At 42.1% G+C, this 15,834-nt stretch overlaps 1 protein-coding gene across 1 annotated transcript in view; it reads left to right on the top strand.

The window, feature by feature from the left end:
* Positions 1-15,523, top strand: part of abca3b (ATP-binding cassette, sub-family A (ABC1), member 3b) — a 35,713-nt gene extending 20,190 nt beyond the window's left edge. Inside the window, exons 17-31 of the mRNA XM_036147974.1 lie at positions 610-708; positions 3,453-3,651; positions 3,731-4,037; positions 5,107-5,380; positions 5,482-5,686; positions 5,778-5,997; positions 7,687-7,845; positions 7,936-8,108; positions 10,030-10,164; positions 10,254-10,448; positions 10,542-10,729; positions 10,814-10,984; positions 11,082-11,278; positions 11,408-11,481; positions 13,697-15,523. Of these exons, the coding sequence (XP_036003867.1) occupies positions 610-708; positions 3,453-3,651; positions 3,731-4,037; positions 5,107-5,380; positions 5,482-5,686; positions 5,778-5,997; positions 7,687-7,845; positions 7,936-8,108; positions 10,030-10,164; positions 10,254-10,448; positions 10,542-10,729; positions 10,814-10,984; positions 11,082-11,278; positions 11,408-11,481; positions 13,697-13,828 (2,728 nt within the window). The 3' untranslated portion in view covers positions 13,829-15,523. The remainder of the gene's footprint in view (positions 1-609; positions 709-3,452; positions 3,652-3,730; positions 4,038-5,106; positions 5,381-5,481; positions 5,687-5,777; positions 5,998-7,686; positions 7,846-7,935; positions 8,109-10,029; positions 10,165-10,253; positions 10,449-10,541; positions 10,730-10,813; positions 10,985-11,081; positions 11,279-11,407; positions 11,482-13,696) is intronic.
* The last annotated feature ends 311 nt before the right edge of the window (positions 15,524-15,834 follow it).

Raw genomic sequence — 15,834 nt, 5'->3', positions numbered from 1 at the left:
GGGGGGCAGACCAAACGTGGCTGGTGTAAATACACCCTCTGAGTACAACTATCACAGTTTCACGATATTTAGAAAAAAAATTAAATATGTACAACATGATACTCATTATTTTTATTAAAAAGAGAAAATTAACAACAGCAGCAGCAGCTGTAATATTATCTAGAAGTAGTTTTGCTCTTTATAGAACAGCTCAAGTTTACCAAGCTAATATTAGTTTTAATTCCTGTCTGCTCAGGTACAACCTGCAGTCAGATACACAGCTTGTAGTTTGCCAGCTGTAGTTTTAGAGCAGTTTTGCTGTTTTTTTTGTGTAACTAGAAATTTCCAAACAACTTTCTTTTTTGTAAGCTGGGGTGATTCAGCCAGCTGACCAACAATTCATAGCAACATGTAGAGGAGGGGCTCCTTGGTTCTGGGCAAAGCTCTAGATATTCTGGTATTTTCTGTCCTCTCACCGTACCGCAGGGACGGCGTGGCAGAAACATTTAGTGGCTCTGAAGTGACTTTTTCTACCGTGGTATGCCTTGATCCTGGTAACCAGCTCATTCGGTCGGCATGTGAGAGACAGTGTAACACATCTCCTCTCTTGTTTTTTTCCCCCCCTTGCAGATTTGAGCTGCTGTTTGCCGAACTGGAGATGAATAAAGAAGAGCTGGGTATTGCAAGCTATGGAGCCTCAGTGACCACCATGGAAGAAGTCTTCCTCAGGTAGGACATTTCTCCGTGACTCTGTGCCACGGATAATGGAAATCATTGCAATAGAGACACACTCTAATGCATTATTGGTTTTATGCAAAATGATGATGTTAGCATCCCTTCTTTGTGGATATAACTCCAGTTCCTGCGGCTCGTTTACATCTTCTTTCTGCTTCCTCGCGGGATTGAGTCTGTATCTGTGGCAGCGAACACGCAGCCGCTTGCTCTGTTGAGAACGTACCTCTGTCCGCTGGTGAAACAGGCTATTTAGTAATAAATTTGCTGTTCCCAAAGCCTTGTTATTTACCAGTCACACTGAGACTCTTGCAGTGCCAAAAACATAAAAAAATGGTCAGAGACTAGCTTTTGGTTTGGAAATTACGGAAGTACTGCGTCATGATTGGGACTAAATTCAATTTTTAGCAATTAAACTGTATTTATACTTTGCATTGAGTGTTAGGAAGAAAGCTGGAGAACCCAATATCAGCCAGACAGAAAGTTTAGTTCTAAAAAGTTTATTGCAATAATAAGTAGTGGATGATGAGGCAGGCAGGCAGTAATGGTCTGGAGCCCAGAGGATGCAGGTGGGGTGACTGGCAGAACCAATGCTGAGCTGGAGAAACAGGAAGTGACAGACCAGAACAGAGATGCAGACCCCGACGGCTCACCAGAGCGGGCAGAGCAAGCAGCAGGAACTCACAGGAAACAGGGCAGATAAGCAGCGCACAGACACAGTGAGGGCTGATCATGAGCAGAAAGACCAACAGGACCTGGGAGCATCAAAGCGGCAGTGCATACGAGTCAAGACGAGACGTTCTGGCAGCGAGGCAGGTATATGTAGACAGGGGAACAGGGGAGCAGAGTTGGCAGTAATTAATTAATTAATTAAAAACAGGTGGATCTGGTCTGAGGCGATTGAATGGTGGCTGAGAGGTGACTGGTTCTAGAAAAGTCCAAAACAAATAAACAAAAAAAACCTAAATCATGACATTGAGGTGGTGAACGCCTTACACTAAGCAAAGCTGAACGTCTTTGTTGATTTGTAACTTCAAGGTCAGACAGCCAGAAGTGTCCTGATAAAGGATTAAAACATTGCATAGTGGCAAAATGTTTTAGTATCATTTTAGCAACACTCACTGTACTGAGGTCACAGTGTCTGCGATAAAAAATTTAATAAATATTGTGTAATTTCTTATTTTTCCATTATTCTATATCAGGGTTCTGCAACCTTTACAGTCTAAAGAGCCATTTTGCCCACAGTCCATTTGAATTAAACTTGTTTGGAGCCGCAAATGTTGCCTGGCATTTTGAAAAAAAAGACACGTTATAATTTGTGATAAACATCCACTATAGGAAATATGTTGGCATCGTTAAAGAAACGCCCTTTTATGTCTATTTTGAGGTTTTAAAAAAAAGAGGATGGACGGGATGTTGATATTTATGGATAATGATGTAAAATAAAATTCTTAGTTTCCAACAGAATGAAAAAATATTGATTTAAAATTCAATATTACTGGCACTTTTAGCATCGTTCTGTTGTGAAAATTAAAAGCAATTATTCCAAGAAAAAAGCCTGCATTAATTATCATTATTACATTTAAATACCATAATAAAAACACAATTTGTAGCCAAAGTTATTAAGAGCCACTAGTTGCAGACCGCTGCTCTATATAGATATAATGAGACTGTCTCTGGGGGGATTGAGTGTTGTGCTGGTGACGTTTATATTCACTGCCAACTGCTTTGGATTTGCCTTTGAAGTCAGAGCTGGGAATGACGGCACATGTGAGATGGACAGTTTCTAGTCCCTAGCGGGATTAGCTAATTGCTTTGCTCCCTCGCCAGGCTGCCCGCAAAAGCCAGGCAAGCGTATTTCTCTGTGTTCTGTGCGTTCAAACTGTAAAGAAACATGCTGTCTGATAGAGATTGTGCAGCATCGCTTGTGCACGTGAGAGAAACACTGTCAAAAGTGCAACTTTCCCTCTGTTTCAAACACATGTTGATTGTGAACTCAAGGATGACTGGGGGACCTCTGACTTTTCCAAGTCAAGATTTCGACTCTGTGAAGCATTTTGTTTGGAGTCTGAAAACTTTCTTTGCAGGGTGGTTCTCATCACTTTACCAAGCTCTTAAAAGCAGGGCTTTGAACCGATTTTTTTTCCCAATCGGTTCGTTCCGAACAGAAACGTAATTATAACGTTTCTGGTTATGAGTTCCACCAATAAATTGACGGTTAGAATAAAAAAATACTGTTCCCGGAATGGTTAATTTCGTTCCTTTCGTTTGACAAATATAGCTATTGATATTGTGTCTGGAATGAGCGTTTTACTTAACGATGGATCGTAATTTACCTCTTATTTAAGATGTGTAGCTCTAGTGGAGACACCGCTCTCTCTCCATTCAGTCAGCGAATGTGTGATGTGATGTCACACAGGAAAATAATTACTTTTTTTTTTTTAGTTAATTAGGCAACGAAAACTTTGAGGAACGAAATAAAACCGGTATTAACCGGTTACCATTATTTTTAAATAAGTGTTCCAGTTCCAGAACATAAAACATATTAACGTTGCCGGTTTCGTTTCTGTTCCCTGTAAAATACAAAAAGTTCCCGGTTTTCGTTTTCGTTCCTTAAACCGGTTCAAAGCCCTGCTTAAAAGTAACTATTTTGCTCTCGGACTAAATCCATATTTATTTTCCTGGCAGTAAAAGAAATCAAATCAAATCAAGACGAGACATTCTTTTGATCGATTTTGCAGAGTTGGAAAGCTGGTGGATTCTAGTTTGGACATTCAGGCGATCCAGCTGCCAGCCCTTCAGTACCAACACGAGAGGCGCTCCCATGACTGGACCACCGACGACGCCAGCAGCATCAGTGGCCTGACAGACGTCACCGACTTCACCGACAGCGGCACGCTCATCTCTGAGGACGGCTCCAACATCAAACTCAACACGGGGGTAAGGTGTCAGCGGGCTTTTGTTATGTTCAGCAAAATGACAGCTCTGTTTAGAGTTTCGCACGCTTTGCTCCCAACAGGTGAGACTCCACCTGCAGCAGTTTTATGCCATGTTTCTGAAGAGGGCGCTCTACAGCTGGAGGAACTGGAAGGTGATGGTGGCTCAGTTCTTGGTTCCTTTGATCTTCACCGTTGTGGCCTTAGTGGTGGCGCGCACCCTTCCCAACCACCAGGACGCTCCGCTGCTGAGGCTGGCCCTCAGCCGCTACGGCGCCACCAAGGTCCCCGTGGCCCTGCAGCCTGGGGCGGGCCCCCTCGCCTCTTCTTTAGCGAATGCGTACGCCTCCCAGCTCCTTGCCCAGCTGGGCGAGCTCAGAAATATCACAGGTGAGATACGCCGAAGAAAGAAAACGGCAATGTTTCAGTACTTAGCTAGCACAGCTGTTTCTTTCTTAAATGTGAATCAAACTACCAAAAAGTGGCACACAGGAACCTCAAAGACTCAAAGCAGAAACAGACTCTGAACAGTCTGAGCACAGGACGGACAGAGTTGTAAAACTGACCCAAAGACTTTACCAATGGCTGCAAATGTGGTCAGGTAGGTGCAAAATGTTAGAAAATAATATCAACAGGCCTCCCTGTGAGGATCAGAAGCAAATCCACAAGACTATGGAGAAATATCCAAAATAAAAAACATATAAATTGATGGAAAAAGACAAAAACACTATTTGGTTATAGAAGGCAGGTTTATTGTTCCTTCCAAAATAACTATAACCATTAAAATGTTAAGCATTTTCTTGTTAACACAAACTTTTTATTGAGATTTAATGTACTGTAATTGATTATCTCAGTGTAGTGGTAGGATAATAATCCACGGCTGAAGCACCTTTTGCTGCAAGTTTCTTGGGGGTATCTCTTCTAGCTTTGCACATCCAGAGACCTAAACCGCATTTTTCATTTCTTTTCTTTTTTTTTTTTTTGCAAAATTGCTCCAGCTCAGCCAGATGAGTTGGCGTAGTGTCTGCGAACATAAATTTATAGTCCTGACACTGATTCTCAATTGGATTAGGGTCTGGACTTTGACTGGGACATTCTCACACATTGAAATAGTTATATTTAAGCCCCGGATGTATGTTTAAGGTTTCTGTACAGCTGGAAAGAGAAACTCCACCTCATTCTAGAGCATTTCTGCGTGTAAGTGTTTTTTTCTTAAAGTATTCTTCAGCTATTAGTTCTTTCCATTTTCTCATTGACTGCATAAGAAATGCCTCCCCACATCCTGATGCTGCCACCATCATGTAAATGTATTTGTAAAAATGTAAAAAAACAAAACAGGTTCATAGTGTTAAATTCACTGTAAAGCATAAAGACAGAGGTGTACTTCAAATGAACAATCTTAAGCCGTATATCATGAACAAATTAAATCAGTCTGTTTTCTTTGTGTTTGACCCTTCAGACTTCACTCAGTACGTCCTGACCAATGCGAAAGCAGAGGGCGGCAGCTTCAACGAGCGCTGCGTGGTGGGTGCTGCCTTCCTGGGCAGGACCAGCCACTATTCAGAAGCAACAGCCTACTTCAACAACCAGGGTTACCACACACCTGCCACAGCCCTCATGATGGTGGACAATGCCCTGTTCAAGCTTTTAGCTGGGCCCAACGCCTCCATCCTGACGGGCAACTACCCCATGCCTAGAAACCTGTCTGAGGCTGCAAGGAGCCAGCTCACAGAGTGAGTAACAGGACAGGACATCCCCGACTCGATGAAACAGAAGCCTAAATAATACTCTCCCTAATAATATTTGCTTTTTTTCCTTCTTCTGTCTTCTGTAGGAGTAAGACCGGGTTTGCCATTGCCATCAACCTGATGTACGGCATGGCCTCCCTGTCCAGCACTTTCGCCCTGCTGCTTGTAACCGAGTCGTCCATCAAGTCGAAGCACGTGCAGCAGGTCAGCGGCGTCTACCTGTCCAACTTCTGGTTCTCCGCCCTGCTGTGGGACCTGGTCAACTTCCTGCTGCCGTGCCTCCTGATGCTGGTCAGTGTGTGAAATCCAGCCCCAGTTCACAGAAGAAGCACACTTGAGACTGCTTATGTTTCATAGTGGGCTTTTGAATTTCTACCCCCAGGTTGTATTTCAAGCGTTTGGAGTCGAGGCCTTTGTGGCGGATCACCACCTCATCGACGTCCTCCTGATGCTCCTCCTGTACGGCTGGGCCATCGTGCCTCTGATGTATCTGCTCAGCTTCTTCTTCTCCACCGCCGCCACCGCCTACACGCGCCTCACCATCTTCAACATGATCTCCGGCACCTCCACGTTTCTGGCAGTCACCATCATGACCATCCCAGGTGAAAAATGTTCACAAAACTCGTAAAAACATGCAATTTCTGACTGAACAGGTGGATTCGTGCGACAAGACTTGCCACCAGAAACGCTCGCTTGGTGGGCATCGTTAAAGCACGTTATTAGGAGCAGCCAACAACTGTCTGCAGTAGAGCATAGCTATACATTGCCTTGCAAAATTAGTCAGCGCTTTTCCAGATTTTGTCACAATAAACCACAAACTTTAATGTGTTCTTGAGACTTTCAATAGCAAACATAAGGAAGAGCTCTGGTCAGTAAAACCTCACTACACCTTGCATGCAGAATGTTTTGTGTTGTTGAAAATCACATCACTCTAAACCCACCTTTCCCACGGAGCAACATGGTGGAGGCAGCGTCATGCTGTGGGGATTAAGATAAGATAAGAAAAGATATGCTTTATTGATCTCACAATGGAGAAATTCACTTGCCACATCGGTTCATACAAGAAGGTGCAGAGTAGGAAAGGTGCATTCAGTTATATACAGTGAATCTTCATATATATACAATGGATCAAAAAGGATACAAAAAAAATACAAAAGAAATAGGGATGGGCATATGCTGTCTTATTTACATACATATTAATTTCAGCATGGACAACTTCATTATTAACTTCAGCACATGCTGAAGATTAATTTCTTCAGCATGGACAAATTGATGGGAAGATGGATGGAGGTTAATCCTAGAAGAAAATCTATTAGTAGCTGCAAAAGACTTGATACTGGGGCGTGGTTCTCCTTCCAGCAGGGCCGTAACCCTAAATATACGGGCAGAGATACAAAGGAAGAGTTTAGATTAAAGTATGTTATTGTGTTAAAAAATGGCCCAGTCAAAGTCCAGACCTAACGCAACTTGATATTGTGTGGCAGGACTAGAAGAGTTATATTTATGGACTCTCCGTCCAATCTGACTTGGCTTGATCTATTTTGCAAACCAGAATCTGTCTGTAAGTAGACAAATCTGGTAGAGACGTGATATTACCTTACAACACCGGTGTGGGAAATTGAACAAGAATGCCCTCTTAAATCTGAGTTTGCAAAGCAGCTTCATGTTTAGGATCCAATATGGCCACTGCATCTATAGATTGTAGTGAAAGTTGCAGATATAACTTTTTTTTTTGCACTTCTGAGGGTTTGTATCTTGCACCAGAGGCACACGGTGCTGTAGAAAATCTATTGCTAAACATTGTTTGAACATGTAAATGGAAGGGGGAGCCTTTTCTTTCCACTTCACTGTTAGGACCTATTTTCTGTTGGTGTATCACATAAAATCCCAATAAAAATGATTAAAATTAGTGGGTTTATCAAGACCAAATAAACTGTTCAAAAATATGACTATTAGAAAATATGTACACTATAATAATGTATTACATAGCGGATCTGCACTAATGAACTTTTCCTGCCTGTTACCAAATAGAATATTCTTTATTATCGTGTGGGAAGAGACTGAGGGATATTATTCAGAGTTGGCGCTTGGTTTGTTAAAGTGGGATGTGTGAAGCTTCTTGTCGTGGAAAGGTAAGAAACTGCAGGTGTGATTTCAACTGGATGAGGGAAGGTGTTTGTGTTTGCAAAAAAAAAAAAAGCCTTTAGTTTACCATTGAAAAAATATAATGAAAGTCAATGAGACGATTATACAAATTTCTCTTTACTGTCGTTCTTCGTTTTCCCTTGCAGAGTTAAACCTGGTGCACTTGTCACACTTGTTGGATAAGGTGTTCCTGATCTTCCCAAACTACTGCCTGGGCATGTCATTCAGCCAGTTCTACCAGAACTATGAATTCATCAAGTTTTGCACCTCAGGTCCCATCAGCAAAGGAATCTGCCAATACTTCAGTAAGTCCTGTCTCGGGAAAAAAGCAGAAGACGGTTGAAAAGAGAGATGATAAAAGCCATTTACTTACCCGAGTGTTTGTGCGTTTCCAGACATCACGTACCAGACAAACTACTTCTCAATGTCTGAGCCCGGTGTGGGACGCTTCCTGGTGGCCCTGTCCGTGCAGGGCGTCGTCTTCAACGCTCTGCTCTTCGTCATCGAGCTGCAGTGTGTCCGCACCGTCTGCAGGTTCTTCACCTCTCTGTGCAGGAGACGCAAACAGGTTGAGGCATTAAATAACACCTCCGCGTGACGCTTTTCTTGATTTAAAATGTCTTCAAACTGCACCTTATACTTGTTTTATGAGGTCAACTAATTGGAGCTAATGCGCCCAAATGGCTGCAGTCGGTGGGTTTTGTTAGGTTTGTCAAACCTTTAGACTACAAAGACAACCGTGTTGAGAAGATAAAAGTACATTTGATTATGCTATGGTTCATACATTTATGAACGTCATAACTTATCAAAATTTATCTGAAGGACATTTCTGTGTGCTTTTCAGAATTCTGAATGTAATCAAAATTAACATAACAGCTAAAACTTTAGTTACAAATGTTGAAGAAGATTATTAGACCTTCAATTAGCCAGCAGTTAATTGAAGGTCTAATTAAAAGGCTTTTATGGCCTAATTATTTGTTCTTGCAGCCAACTTGCAGTCCAAGATCAGAAAGGGGCCGGATTGCTTATATAAACTGTAACCCCCACCTAAACAAATGTACGTTCTTAAGATGAGCGTGAATGGAGGAAAATATAACCTTACAAAATCTTTACCCCCCCCCCCCCCCCCCCCAAAAAAAAAAAAGGTGCCATCTTGAAAGAAAGTGAATTATGGGATTTAGGCACCTGACTTCTTTCTTAGTGTCAGTGAAAAAGCTTCTTTTTTTTTTTTTAACCATTTGCTCGCCCATCCAAATGATAGCCTTCAACAGGACAACAGCCAAGCCACAAAGTGTTAGGCCATGTGTCTTGAGGAACCTTTAAGAAAAATTTATTAATATAGGAAAAAATTAGTTAGTGAACACTCTCCTAAACCTGTGCAAAGTCGCCATAGAAGAAATGAAGCTGTTATACATGCAAATATGCACATCATGACTGAGTTAATTTATTTAGTTAAAGCTAAAAAAAAGTAATCTAAATATGTAATTAATAAATGTTTTCTATTGTGTTTTGCAAGTTTTCCGTTTACTTTTGTAAGAATTGTTGGTATTAAATTGAAGAAAATGTGACTTAAGAATCAAATTTAAATAACACTGCAAAAAGGGAACTAAAAGTAAGTAAGATTTTCTTGAAATTACTGTAATTTTTGGACCATAAGGCACACCGGATTATAAGGCGCATTCATTATTCTTCCCAAGTGTAATATCACTCTACCCCTCCACGTACACCGCTCTCTCCTGAGAGGGAGAGCTATCCGTCTCTGTCGGGAGGACAGAGTAGTCGGACTACACTGCCCTGTTTCTAACAAAAGGCCAGAATAAACATAACTTTTATATTGAATTAACTTACTAGGTTTATTGTTGCTAGCACGTACTCTGAGCGTGGGAGGCCTTTACATGAAAGCGCTACTCGTTTCGACATTACCGTCAGGCACTCTTGTAGACAGCTAAGGGGTCTGATCAGGTACTGACACAGTGAACCGTATTGCTCCGAATGTCCATGAGCGGAGCGGCTTCGTTGCTAACTAAAGTGGTACTTACACATTTTAACAGATCTCTGAGCGCATTGTACCACATAAAATCGGTCAGTAAGCACAATTATGGTAATCATATATAAAGCGCACCAGATTATAAGGGGCGACATCAATTTTTAAGAAAGGATTTTAAGTGCGCCTTATAGTCTGAAAAACATGGCAGTGTATTTGTTCTAGATTTGAGCTGGTAAGTAAGATGATCTGCCAATGGAATGAGTATTTTGACCCCTAAAATAAGATAATTTGATGTACTGCACTTGAAATAAGATGATGGAGAGGAGTTTTTCCTATTTTAAGTGCAAAAATCTTATTCCATTGGCAGATCATTTAAACCTGCCTGCGGAAATCAAGGACAAATAGACTCATTTCAAGAACGTTTTACTTACTTTTAGCCCCCTTTTTGCAGTGAAAAATGACTAACTTATGTTTCCATCTCACACGTTTGCTTGGCTCTTAGATGCCTCTGTTAGACGATGCGGCGTTCCTCCCAGAGGACCGGGATGTGGCTGAAGAGAGGAAGCGGGTCCTGGAGTGCCAGCCCGTGGTGGAGTCCATGGTCGGCAGCCCCCTCATCCTGCATGAGCTCAGCAAGGTGAGTTGCACAGCTGCCTCGTTGTATACATGCCTGCTGTGGTGAGATAAGAGAACGTGGGCGAGAATCTTGATTTCTGTCCTGCTCAGGTTTACAGCAGCGGGGAGAACCTTCTGGCTGTGGACAGGCTGTCTCTCGCTGTGGGGAAGGGTGAGTGCTTTGGCCTCCTGGGCTTCAACGGAGCAGGAAAGACCACGACGTTCAAGATGCTGACCGGCGACGAGAGCGTGACGTCAGGCGACGCCTACATAGACGGCTACAGCATCCTGAGGGACATTAAGAAGGTGAGACGGACGAAAGGGGAAGCTACTTCAATGAAAGAACCTTTTTTAGAATGCTGGAATTTGACGTGAACTTGTGTTTCCGTGGGGTTGCAGGTACAGCAGCGCATAGGTTACTGTCCTCAGTTTGATGCCGTGCTGGACCACATGACCGGAAGAGAGACGCTGAGCATGTACGCCCGGCTCAGAGGGATCCCGGAGAAGTACGTGGCTGGATGTGTGGAGAACGTCCTGAGGTCGCTGCTGCTGGAGCCACATGCTGATAAACTGACCCGCAGCTACAGGTGAGCGGAGTCCCGTCCTGTGCAGACAATAAAATTCCACAATTAGTGCGTCTAGTATTAATCAATACGCTTGAACTCATGCAGTGGGGGTAACAAGAGGAAGCTGAGTGCCGGAATGGCTTTGATTGGTGGGCCTCCGGTCATCTTCCTGGATGAGCCTTCCACCGGGATGGACCCTGTGGCCCGGAGGCTGCTGTGGGATGCAGTGACGCGCACCCGGGAGTCTGGGAAGGCCATAATAATCACTTCTCACAGGTCAGCTCTTTAAGAAAAATGATTCCATGTTTGCTCAAAAAAAAAAAAAGTATTTTCCACACGTTGATTATTGTAAATTGATGCGTCCTCGTCCCAGCATGGAGGAATGTGAGGCCCTTTGCACCAGGCTGGCAGTGATGGTTAACGGTCAGTTCAAGTGCCTCGGGAGTCCCCAGCACCTAAAGAGCAAGTTCGGCAGCGGCTACACGCTGCTGGCTAAGATACACAAGGAGGAGGATATGGAGGACAGCGACCTGCAGCTTTTTAAAGACTTCATTGAAAGCACCTTCCCAGGTCAGAGGTGTAACGATACACTTGATAGATCTCTCTGTGCGCTTTAGTAGTAGTAGTAATAATAGTATCGACCGTTTTTTATGTTGTGCAAGCAAGCAGATCTCACATTGATTTTTTTTCCCCCAACAGGAAGCCAACTCAAAGATGAGCACCAGGGAATGGTTCACTACCATCTGACAGATAAAACACTAACCTGGGCACAGGTACAGTAGCTATGATTATGGCTAAGCAGCTGCTGCTTCAGTTATATTGGGCTGTGTTAGGGCTCCCTATAGTGGGCAAAGAGTGAATGAATAATAAATAACAGCAAACTGCAGAGGAGTTTATACCGAGATGGCTAAAATAAAATCCTGAGAATAGTCTTCCCATGCAGCCCAGGTTGACCTCTTATAACCCACGTAGATACAGGGGGGAGCTGAGGGAGGTAGATAATGGTCCCAGAAACTGAACTAGACACTAGAAAAGGTTCCTGATGTGAAGAACACGCCTGTTTGTTACTGATGTGGGACCAAAACTAAACATCCAAATGACAAAATCAACACATTTTAGGAAATAAAAGAAACTTGACAAAATAACATAAAAAACCTGTTTCTAGTAACAGGAAAAGCAATTACCAAATAAGCAAAACTTTTTTTCTTCTTACTTATTCTTTGAATTTTGAGTTTACACATGTAAACCGTTCAACACAAAATCTTTAAAATCCATCATGCTTTCATATAAATAGTCCTTGTTTTGTCCATTTGTGATTCTTTCAACCTGTGCGTCAGTTTTTCCTTTAAGAATACGTCCCCCGTTATTAGTCCATTGGCTCTTTGATTGTATAAAATGAAACAAAACTTTTAAGTAGAATTGTGCACAATCAAGGAATTTGACGTTGATCACAGCTCCCGCGGCTCACATATGTTTGGTAAACATGTATTGCCATACATTGCGTACATCAGGGAGACCGCTTGTCCATGTGGCGGCTGGTTTTAAGCGCTCTGTAGCGCCAGCCTGGGGGTAAAAGTCTATAAACAGTTTGTGTCCAGGATGAGTGGGGTCTGCAGAGATGCTAGCTGCCCTTTTTCCTGACCCTAGACCTGTACAAGTCCTGGATGGAGGGAAGGTCAGCCCATATGACCCTCCCCGCAGACCTAAGTGTTTGTTACAGTCTGCGCCTGTCATTTTGTGGGTGAACTAAGCTACACAGGGATGGATGGGCACAAACGGACTGAATCATGGCAATACAGAAGATGATCAGCGGCTCCTGTGAAAGATTGTACTTCCCGCATCTGCATGTAAGAGGACCGTCTCATGTCCTGAGGGAGGTTGGCTCCTGGGAACCGGGAGTGATCCACAGCACAGTATTATTGAGGATGGTTAAAGGAGGCGGTGTTTGGGGAGTTCCACAGAAGTCCACCATTGTCTCCACAGTGGGTTAAGCTCCAGGTGGTTCTGACCCCACCGGTGGACCAGCTGGTCCACTTCCTGTCTGTATGCCAGGGATGTCCAAAGTGTGGCCTGGGGGCCATTTGTGGCCCCTGGCCTGATTCTGTGTGGCCCCCAATGGCAATTTAAGAAAGGTTTGGCCCACCAGCACATATGGTTGATGCAGACAGCATTTTTTTTTAGCTTTAATTAGAGCAAATTTATTACAGAAAGGTTAAAATCTTGTAAAATGGAACACAAAGTAATTGTCTTTTAATAACCTCACTTTTTACAATCTCTTTAATCTCATAGTAAACTAGACCACATATATTCAGTGACGTTTACTCAAACGCCGACTTTGATGCACCAAACCCGCTTTTAATGCGTTAAAATTACCTAAATTACTGCAAGTGTCTTCATAGAAAGACTGACTCAATTTCTATTTTATTGCTGAGCAAAGACTCATTTTCTTTTTCCAATCAAGCACAAAAGAATTTGCCAACTGGACGCCATATTTCAATAAGGCAACTAGGTAAACCCCTCATAAGTTTTTATCTACGATGATTAACACATCCCTTTCCTAAAGAAAAACTGACTAGTTTTTTAATGATAATATTCCAAGGGTTAGTAATTTTAGTTTCTTTATTTTATTTTTTTTGGCCCTCGATTACTTTTGACTACACAATTTAAATTTGAAAGCAATTACAGGAATTCAAGAATTTTTGTATTTTTGATTATAAAATAACAAAAGTATTTGTTAATCAGTCTATTGAGACAAATTGATAATGTTTTAAAAATAACATTTAGTTTGTTACTGTTGGCAGCTCAGGACCACCCCAAATATGCTCCAAGATACAGCAAAAAGAAAAAAAAGAAAATACTTTCATAAACATGAAGTGCAAAATAAATGCAGATTTTTCTTTAAAAAAAAAAACAAGACACAGTCTCATCACAAAGATGTGCTTCGTCGCTTCTTTCTGCCACGCTTCACCTTTCTGCTCTCCTGTTCAGGTGTTCGGCACTTTGGAGGCAGCCAAAGAGAAGTACCGCATCGAGGACTACTGCGTGAGCCAGATATCCCTGGAGCAAGTATTCCTCAGCTTCGCTCAGTTCCAACACTCCTCACAGACTGACAGGAAGTAGGCGAATAGAGGCGAGGAATCCGTCCAGTGCTGACCCAAAACCTGTCTGCAAGGACACGCCGGTGCAAGCAAGAAAACCTCCCCCCCCCAAAAAAAAAAAACGTTGACTTGAACATCAACACTAGCGAAGTCCGTGGTCCAGTCCGAAACGTTGCCGTTTCCGCTGTTTCACGAGACTTTGATTGGTCATTCACACTGTTTGTTGTTGGCGCGTGAAGTTAGGAACGCCGACTCTCATCGTAGCTTTTTGGATTTCGATACCAAGTAATGAACTCTTAGATCTGCACCTTCTTAATTGAGTCAAACGCAATGATGACCCTCAACCGCTACACTGAACTGTGTGTGACAGGGTTAGTGTGTGTGCGTGCGTGTAAGCGTGTGTGTGTTTAATATTTGTACAGATTTTGTTTTTTCTTATTTATGACTTTTATTACTTATGTTTCCAAGATGTTGTGCTGATTTTCATCACAGGAGAATGAACCACTCTGATGATTGTGAAGTTGCTGTGCACCTTCGAGCCTTATCCAGCAAACTATTTGATTGTTTTTAGGTTGCCCTCAACCGGAAGGATTCCAAGATGCTTAAGAGCCTCTGGACGTTGTGACCAGATGTACATATTGGGACACCTTTATGTGGGGCCTGTACTCGATTCAAGACTGTTTTCAATGTAATGCATGCATGAGGTCTGAATGAAGAAAAGCATGACGCTCTGGGCGGTTAGAGCTAAAGGGAATCAAAACTGAAGAATAGTCCTGAGATTACATTTAATCATCTCTGAATGCGGTCTGCACTGCTCCTTTTTTCCAGTTTACGTGAATCCCAGTTTTCTGCAGCAACGTGCAACAGGAGGGATGTTGTGATTGCTTTGAAAATGGAGTAGATTCACCCAATGATTCCTTAATTAGGCTAATTTGCGATATGAAAATGGTGAATTAGTCACCAAACAACTAATGAATATCATTTCTAAGAAGACCAACCCTCGTTTTCTGGGACAAATGAATCCCTGCAGCCTTTTAATGTCTTGTTCTCGTGCTTTTGGTTACACATTAAGCATCAAATCATGTTAACATTATTACGTTCCTAAAATCAAATCTGTATAAAGGTGTATGTATTGTCTAGAAAATACCCAGAGCTACATTTATTGTTTTCAAAAGTAATCTTTCCCACACATATTATTGACAAATGTAGTCTCCTGCTTCTCCTTAATGGTAAACGGACTGAATTTATGTATCGCTTTTCTATTGACATGCTGACCACTCAAAGCAGTCGCTATGTTACAATCTAGGACAAGTAAATTTCCTCATACTCGGACCAACAAATCACTTCAGTGGTGTGACGAATGTACGCCTTCTCCATGCCGTCCGACATTAACGAAAATAATGCATTCTCTTTTATTAACCTCTTCATTTACACTTCTAGGACGTCTTTGTACTGTTTTGCACAATTCATTGCCATTAAGCAAATGACTTGAACGAGTTACAGCATGAACATTTGACATGTGTGCACTGCTGCTGTTTTAAAGACCGAGTCCTGCTGAAATATGGTGTGTCATATTTTATAAAAAAAAAAAAAAAGGGAATTCACAACATTGTGACTGTGTATTGTACTGTACCATGACAAACTGAACCCGTCAAATCTGTGTGCATCCCTGTCCTTTTTAAATTAAATGATGCTCCCGATCAGAGCGAACATCTGAGTCTTGACTTTCTTTTTTTCACTGAGATAATGCAAACTCTATTTTCTTTTATTTTTCGCATGCGGACATGTCGAACATGAAACCAGTAAGGGTTAGGATTTCAGTAACGCATTTCAATAACAAACAATTCATAGTGCGGTGCATAAACAGAACACGAGAAGAGAAAATGTTAGAGGAAAGCACATTGCGGTGGAATAGCAGCAGAAGATTAAGATATTAAGTTGGACTACAAACTTCAACATTAATATTCAAAGGTAACTCTAAACAAATAGATTAATAACCTTAATTTAAAGTAACTCGGGTTTTCAGCA

This window comes from Fundulus heteroclitus, chromosome 16 (genome assembly GCF_011125445.2).
Source record: "Fundulus heteroclitus isolate FHET01 chromosome 16, MU-UCD_Fhet_4.1, whole genome shotgun sequence".
Classification (NCBI taxonomy): domain Eukaryota; kingdom Metazoa; phylum Chordata; class Actinopteri; order Cyprinodontiformes; family Fundulidae; genus Fundulus; species Fundulus heteroclitus.
The sequence above is the reverse complement of the archived record's forward strand: the minus strand, read 5'-3'. Positions and strand labels throughout refer to the sequence as shown.